The sequence below is a fragment of the Nematolebias whitei genome, chromosome 9 (genome assembly GCF_014905685.2).
Source record: "Nematolebias whitei isolate Nwh7 chromosome 9, NemWhi1, whole genome shotgun sequence".
NCBI lineage: Eukaryota > Metazoa > Chordata > Actinopteri > Cyprinodontiformes > Rivulidae > Nematolebias > Nematolebias whitei.
The window spans coordinates 32,453,908-32,462,622 of NC_056506.1; the positions used below are offsets into that span (position 1 = coordinate 32,453,908).

At 38.6% G+C, this 8,715-nt stretch overlaps 1 protein-coding gene and 1 long non-coding RNA gene across 2 annotated transcripts in view; both read left to right on the forward strand.

Moving 5' to 3' along the window:
• LOC119415122 overlaps positions 1-3,941 on the forward strand; it is a 7,256-nt gene extending 3,315 nt beyond the window's left edge. Inside the window, exon 3 of the long non-coding RNA XR_005187035.1 lies at positions 3,447-3,941. This is a non-coding gene — a long non-coding RNA (uncharacterized LOC119415122). The remainder of the gene's footprint in view (positions 1-3,446) is intronic.
• Positions 3,942-3,946: 5 nt separating this feature from the next.
• LOC119415111 (uncharacterized protein KIAA0040) lies at positions 3,947-4,329 on the forward strand. The gene has a single exon (XM_037682257.1). The coding sequence runs from the start codon at positions 3,960-3,962 to the stop codon at positions 4,278-4,280; it is 321 nt and encodes a 106-aa protein (XP_037538185.1). The 5' UTR covers positions 3,947-3,959; the 3' UTR covers positions 4,281-4,329.
• The last annotated feature ends 4,386 nt before the right edge of the window (positions 4,330-8,715 follow it).

An 8,715-nucleotide genomic window follows, 5' to 3' on the forward strand; every position in this document is an offset into this window, starting at 1 on the left:
CGTGCATGCGTGGGTTTTCTCCGGGTACTCCGGTTTCCTCCCACAGACCAAAAACATGCATGTTAGGCTGATTGGTAACTCTAAATTGTCCCTAGGTGTGAGTGAGAGAGTGAATGGTTGTTTGTCTCGTTTGTCTCCATGTGGCCCTGTGATGGACTTGCAACCCGTCCAGGGTGTACCCCGCCCCTCGCACAGTGATTGCTGGACATGGGCACCAGCGACCCCCGTGACCCAAAATGGAATAAGCGGGTAAAAGATAATGGATGGATGGATGGATATTGTATTTGGAATGGTATGGTATTAAGTTTATTCATTTAAAAAAAATACAAAACAATTCCATAACAATATAAAAAAATACAAGAGATTTAAAATGAAAGGCAGCAGAAAGAAGAAAAAATCTTATTATATCTGCCCCTTTTTCAAACAATTAGTTCAATCATAATAATTTTCAAGTAACAGAACAAAATGAATAACTCTTTCTCCATCCATCCATCCATTATCTTTACCCGCTTATTCCATTTTGGGTCACGGGGGTCGCTGGTGCCCATGTCCAGCAATCACTGTGCGAGGGGCGGGGTACACCCTGGACGGGTCGCAAGTCCATCACAGGGCCACATAGAGACAAACGAGACAAACAACCATTCACTCTCTCACTCACACCTAGGGACAATTTAGAGTTACCAATCAGCCTAACATGGATGTTTTTGGTCTGTGGGAGGAAACCGGAGTACCCGGAGAAAACCCACGCATGCACGAAGAGAACATGCAAACTCCACCCAGAAGGCCCCTGGACCGGGGTTTGAACCAGGGACCTGCTCGCTGAGAGGCAGCAGCTCTACCAGTTGCGCCACCGTGCTGCCATAACTCTCTAATTTTTCTAATTCTAATACAAAACACACATTAAGCTACTTCATATATATTTTTTTAACGATTCAGCTTTGACCTTTTTCTTAAATGTACACATTGACTTGACATTTTTAACGTCACTCTCTAGACCATTCCACAATCCAACTCCTTGGATTGAGGTAGACCTTCCCTTCAGACTAGTTCTGAATTTTGGTTTGACAAATATCTCTATCCCCTTAAGATTATAACAACTTTGTCTTTTAACAAAATTTCTTTGGATATTTAATGGTAATGTGTTATTTTGAGCCCTATACATAACTGATAAAATACTGTAATCTACCAAATCATGGAACTTCAATAACTTCAGTTGATAAAATAATGTGCTTGATGGGTGACTGTAATGATTTCTGGTGATAATTCTTACAGCTCTTTTCTGTAAAATAAAAATAGGTTTTGTAATTTTTTACACGCTTTCCCCCAAACATCAATGCAATAGATTAAATGTGGAACAATGATTGTGTTATACAACATGTACAGAGCTTTATCATTTAATAATTCCCTGACTTTGTATAGTACTGCAATAGATTTAGATATTTTTGTTCTTACAGAATTTATGTGATTTTCCCATGTTAGCTGTTCATCAATGATTACACCCAAAAATTTCATCTCATTAACTCTACAAATCTCAACACCCTCAATTTTAAATGGATCGTCAACAGTTCTCTTTTTGTTACTAAATAGCATGTATTTAGTTTTATCTAAATTTAATGATAATTTATTAAGGTTTAACCAAGTTTGTATTTTATCAAATTCTGTCTTCATCAATTCCAACATCCGTTTTACATCTTTACCCAAACAAAAAAATGTGGTGTCATTTGCAAAAAGGACACATTTGAGGAGTCCTGATACATTCACTAAGTCATGCACATATAAAATAAATAACTTTGGTCCAAGTAGAGAGCCTTGAGGAACTCCACACGTGATATTGCAGAGGTCAGATCTTACACCATTTATTTGTACAAACTGTTTCCTATCTTTAAATAGCTAGATACCCAGTGTAATGCTGGTCCTCGTATACCATATTTATTCAATTTTTCAAGGAGAATAGTACTGTTTTTGATCGACAGCAGTAGTTATTTGTTCTATTAATTCCATGAGAGCCATTGATGTAGAGTTTTATGCTCTAAGCCGATACTGACTGCTACTTAGAATGTTTTGTTTAGTAATAAATTTATCTAATCTGGTCACAAATAGTTTTTCTAGAATTTTTGAGAACTGTGGTAATAAGGATATCGGTCTATAATTATTGAACATACATACGTATTTCTGTAAAGCACTTTGTGATTTTATCTATGAAAAGTGCTATATAAATAAAGTTTATTTACTTACTTACTTACATTTGTGTACTGCTTGTATAGCTTGTTTTAAAATGCATCTTACAAGTTACTTAAGTTCTCTCAAGTTGTTAGTTTTCCGTAAGCCACATACATCTGCAGTTATAAATTTGCATAAAGATAAGTGGGTTAAAATGGGCGAATACATTTGTAATAATACTTTGCACTTTTAATTAGAACCAACTCGGAAATAAAAGTATTTCAGTCAACAAAGAGGATTTTCAATTTCGATCTATTCTATATGAACTGATGAGATTTCTCGAGCCTCTGACTCAGTTCAAGTGTGCCGCTTCCTGTTGAGCAACAGAGCAGGAGGGAAGTTAGCGTCTCTCTGCAGGTAAACTTATTTCACACATGAGTTGCAACGTGTGGTGACAGCCACATCAAATCTATTTTCTCTCCATTTGCAGGTGCATCTTCTGTCTCTCTATAAGAAGCAACCATACGTGAGATAAACATGTTTCCTGCCTCCTCCAACTCGAGTACAGAGTCTAAAGCTGAAAGCTGCAGCGCTACTTGAGTTAAATGACGTTTAGTGTCATTTAGGGGGAAAAGGGGGGAAAAATTGTTGTTCCCTAAGGCTTTAGACTTAATCAAATGGTTTGTGCTTTCATTAAACAAAGAAGCAGCTTAGTTTTATTCGAACTGGTTTTATCTGCACTTTAGCAACAGAAAGTGTTTCATTCAGAACTGATTCAAAGAAACAAAGCAGAAGAAAATAATACAGATACTGAGACAGATTCCACCAATTTGAAATCATTAGCTGAGTAGATGCAGCTAAATCTCCTTCAGGAGGTCTCACTTCGGCCTTTCTCTGTCACTCTTCTTGTTTTCCCTGACACTCTGTCACAATCTCCATCTCAGCGGGACACTTAGAAAGATTGCTTCTCTCTCGTTCTGTCTCGCCTTCCCTCAGACACAATCTCCCTTCATTTCTTTCTCTATTTGCCTCCCTGATCCTCTGCGGGACTCTTGAATGGATCTGCTCTGAATCCTGAATGACTCCTCTGCAATATTAATGAAAGAAAAGCTAAAAAACAAAATTCTGAGCCGACACAGACAAAAGGGAGAAACGCGAGATAGAAAAGACAGATGGATGGGAAGAGAGGGCCAAGGAGGGAGAAGGACAAACTTTATGCTTGGAACCACTTTTCTGTCAGAGGTTATATATTCATAATTTGTTTTGTTTTTTTGTTTTATTCACAGCTACACCAGTTCAGCAATTCAGCAAAACTGAAAAAAAAGGCAAGAGGACACGAGGAAACTCAAGAAACTCAAGTGGAATGCGGACCTGCCTCACCAAACACAACTACCGATCAAATCATAGCAGCTGGTTGATTTCCAGCCAAAGATCACCACCAACAAGAGAGCTTGGTTGTTAAGACGATACAGTGAACACTTGTGAACAGAAGGCATCCATTAAGTTAACTTCCAGTGTCTTTGTTCAACAGAAACCCCACAAGCCTGAACACATCGATCAGATAGAGCACTGCTTAATGGAAAATATCTCATCTGGGATCTTTAGGACTTTGAGCAGCTTGTGAAACTCAGAACTCAATGAAATTTTCTGACTTGACAGCAGATGGACTAATATAGTCTCCGTTTTCAACAGAAAGCATCATAAATCAACTTTTGACCTTCAAAAAGGACTCTCTAAAGGAGCCGTTCCAACTATTTGCTTAGCTCAAAAAAGCGTCACATCTCTGCAGCCCATAAGCCATGGAGGGAAAGTTCAGCGCCATCCAGGACTTTTTCACCCAGCTTTGGAGTTTTGTCACGGATAAACACAACCAGGGCGTGTACAACTCAATCTGCCTGGCTGTCCTGCTAACGCTGCCCCTGCTGGTCTTCTTCACCGTTGTGGTGGTGTGCTGCCACTGCTGCTGCTGTCGTCATGCCAACCGCTGCTGCTGCTGCTGTGGAGATACCTCAAGGTCAGAAACCAAGAAGAAGAAAAAGAATTCAACTGATGAAGACTTGTGGATCTCTGTAAAGACGGGCTCCATGACTCCAGACCGGGCTGCGCTGACCATGGTGTGAGAGACCACCATAGGTTTAAAAACTGCTGATTCTGGGCCAGTTTGTACAATGGCGCTGAGCGAATGTTTACAAAGGTGCAACTTCATTGGACTGAAAGCCTGAAGACATTGTTCAGCATACGAAGAAGGACTTTACATTGTAATAAGCAGACCTGACTGAGTGATGTCACTTTGTATTCATACAACGTGTCGTTATGACGATGTTTACACATTTTTATGAGCTGTTTTGGTATGTGGTACATATAGAACAAAATATGCAAGCTGAAGCATATATGCAAGTGGGAGTGTGTTGCCGGATGTGTGTGTCTGTGTGTGAGGCAGAGAGCTGCAGTTATTGAGAGCACTTTGTTCTTAGAGCTCCTATGTGAAATTCACTGCATCTGTATTTGGGAGTGGGAGCAAATCTAAGCTCTGCCAAAAGTGTTCAGATAGCTGTATTAGCACCTCTTCACATTCAGCGTGCAGTGCACTTCTTTCATGAAAAACAGAAAAAGCACTGACATCTAAAAGGCTGCACTGACTGCCTACAGAAAATAAAGTCTTCATTTAGAAATCCCCCCCCCATTTGTTTAATGAGATTCTGCATTGTTGGCAGGAGAGGGAGCTCACCTACTTTTGCTTTATTCTGAGGGTTGCACCATTTAGGTCAGATGAGCCTTGAAGGCTCAGTTCATATGGCAGAAGCAGTAAAAATAAATTGCAGCGCTTCATTAGACACCACCTACTGTATGTAGTGAGTAATGTTGTGTTTATGGGCCAGTTTGTGTTTTCATTTAAACTTTTTCCTCTTCAAGCTAGTTCGAGATGACCCCGCCACGAATAAAGAAATCAGTGACATCATATGTTTGTGTGCAACAATGTTACACAGAAGACTAAAATGTAAACACAAAAAGCATAACAGACAACAGATACCGGTACTTTTTTTTTAAGGAAAACATATCACCTGCCACAAATCATGACAGAGTTTTAGAGTAAGATTAACTTGGATGAGAAATGAAAAAAAAAACTGTTGTGGTTTTGGACAAACTTTGATGTCCTGATGCTTCTCAATAATCCAGGTAGACGAGGTTGAGTCAGGTCCTCTGGATGGATTCTTCATTGTTGAACTTTTTGTCTTTTATCCAAAAGACTTCAGTCTGAGGAGCTGCAACAAACTTTGTACTATAAGCAGCTCCTTGGATCAGCGAGTTTGCTGATGACAGACAAAACTAGTTGTTCATGTGCAAAATGAGGATCATCACCCTAACAATGGATTGTTAGAGCCCTAACTATTGGTCATTAGCAACTAGCAATAACAGCATTGTAAGAGGGGTACAGCTGAACATGGAGGTCTCCGCCCATGTTTAACAATGGACAGGTTCTCTTCACAAAGATGGCTTCCTTTACTCCTACATCAAACCAGCGCTCCTCTCTAGGATGTCAAGTCAAGTCAAGTCATCTTTATTTGTAGAGCACAATTTAAAACAGATAAACTGTTATCAAAGTGCACATCCTTTGCACATGTGCAAAGGATGTGCACATCTTTATCCCTGAAAGAGGCCACTGGCCTGCAGATCATTGCAGAGTCCTGGCTTGATGATGTTGCTCTTCTGTGCTGGACCATCCCTTTAACCAGTGGCTCTTTTGTTTCCTCGATGTATAACTGATCACAGCCCTCCTGACACTGAACAGCATACACAATATGACTCTGTTTGTACCAGGGGATCAGATCTTTGGGTTTGAAGGATGTCATGTTTAGAAAATAAACATCTCATTTTGTCAAAAACTCACACAACATATGGAACGACCACTGGTCTGGGTTCCTCCTTTTCACCTGATGGCTGGCTGGAATCCTGTTTGGGTTTCTTCTCTGCTTTCAGGAAAGCCCAGTTAGGATATCCACATTGCTCCAGGGCCGGCCTTATGTGGGATTTCTTCTTGTGCTTTTCTCTTGAGTTAGTGGGGACACTGGTACAGAATCCTGATGACACCTAATGTGTTCTCCAGTGGGTGATGGGAGTCAAACTGCCACTACTGGTCTATGTGGGTCTCGTTAGACTGAAGAAGTGTTTTGGATAAAATATGAAATGTTTCAACAAATAACTATCCTTCCACATTAACCTTCTTAGATTTGTAAATGATGTTATGAACAATCTCATCCAATACTGCAAGAAATGTAGCACTTAAAAAAGGCTGTAAATTATTTTTAGCTACTACCACACCAAACTTTAGCTGAGTATCTGGAAAATTATCTGAATTATAACATTTTTGTGTTGGCTAAAGTGGCAACCCATCTTAAATTGGGTTGACTCCAAAAACTAATCAGTTGTCGATGGATATCCAGTGATTACTGTCTGAAAGTTGAAATCAATTGGTTCATGAGATATTTTCCTAACACACTGTGTTGAGGTCAGTTTATTCTAATTAAAAAGTGTGCTTTTATTCGTTCAGTGTCGGGTGATATTTATAAGTACACCTAACTAAACATTTTACTTATGTGTTTACATATCTCCTTTATAAATTTAGATGTTTTTTCATCAATTAGTATCAAATCTTCCATAAAGTTATCCACACTTTGACAAGAGAATTCATCCATTTTATTTTTAAGGTTAAAGTATTAGAGCTCGCTGTCACTTTGAAGAAAATATTCTACATATAAGTAACAACTCAGGATGTGAGCATACAGGTTTTTTTTTTGAAGTCAGATATATTTGGCATTAAAGAAAGGCAGTTTGCATTTATTAACATAAGAGAACTTTTGGATTATTTACACTTTTTCAAGACTTAGTCACAGCCAATTAGGTTGTAATCCCTTTTATGGTACTTTTAGTTCTTGTATATGATCCTTCAGTGGCCAAATCTACAAGCAACTCATTTCTTCTCATTAATCACAAGCTGTGAACTGACTGAACAACCAGACTACTACTGCTTTATGGAAAAAAACATAGACCATTAAAATTGCATGTCTTAAAGAATAAACAGTGAAACAAGTAGATGCTTCACTCTTCTAGCTGTGATCATCCAATAGAGCCTACGAGGAATTGATCATATAATCTGTCGCTCCTACCTAGTTTGATGCCTATTGACTGAGTCTGTTGACTCACCAAAACATTTTAAGATTAATTATTTGAAGACTCTCATGAATAACGTTTGGAGGCATAAATAAATTCTACTGAGGAACGACAACGATCTTTTATTTAAATGTGAAGGTTCTTCAGTTATTTACATCCTTTAAAGTATGTAGTCAACACATTTAAAGACTGATTAAAATTATTTACTTAAATACTCGGCTGTTTTAGAAAAGGTTTTCTTCGAAATAAGGATTTTGCTGCCAGTGAAAAATCCCAATACTTGGTTAAGCGTGTGGCTTCTCAAAGCCCAATTAAGCAGCAGAACCTCTGCAGCACCATCATCTTTATGCATTAGTTCTCACTGATGCTAAGTTGCTCTGTTGCTCCGATGCTTTGGGGAAAACAGGCCCCACTCATTTTATTACTGCTCAGACAGATACACCCCCCACCCAGAGATCAGGGATGTCTTCTACGCTCTAAGAAACATGGCAAAAGCAAATACTGTGGGAACCTTCAAGGAATGTTGGACTTCATATTATATGCCCCCTTTATTCCAGTTTCAAATTAATATCTGCAAAGAGAAGGGACCAAGTTATAGCAAAGTTCCATACAATTTGTTAGTTCTCAGAGTATGTGCTGTGAATGACTGTCAGCTACTACCAGACTTAGCTGCATATCTGTAAAACTGACTGCGTTAAAGCCGTTTTTTTTTTGTGTGTGTTGGATCAGGCTGATTAACTGTGGAAGCCATCTTGAATTGAATTTGCTCTTAAACCAATCAGTTCTTCATGTACTTCTTCTTCATGTTTATTTTCAGTAAACTCTGTCCAGTGGTTCATGAAATATTTTGCTAACAGATAAAAACAGAGCTGACACCATTGATGACAAGATTTTAAGCAAAGATGTGACAAGTGTGTAGTGCTCAATGTACGTGTTAGGAATGAGTCTGGGCCACTAACTGTAAAACTGACTGGGGTATAGTAATGTTGTGTTAACAAAAAAACACAAAACAATGCAGTAGCCATCTTAAATTTATGTTACTCCAAAAGTTCATCAGATGTAGATGCGCTTCCAATGATTACTTTTAGATTTTCACTAAAATCTGCCGTCGTTCATAAGTTATTTAGCTAACAGACAGAGATTATACCAACAGTTAATGCCCCCAAAAAAGAGTAAGCTAAAATACTGGACAGGATGTAGAGCTCAGATCATATGCTGAGTATGATGTTCAACTAGAAACTCAAAATTTTATCTCAATTTAGCCTAAACTGTCTGAGTCATGCTCGTTTCTGGTTGCTTAGCTGTAGCAACCATTTTAAATAGGTTTGAGTCCAAAAGTTAATCAGTTATAGAGTTACATCCAATATTCATTTTCTGAGTTGTTTT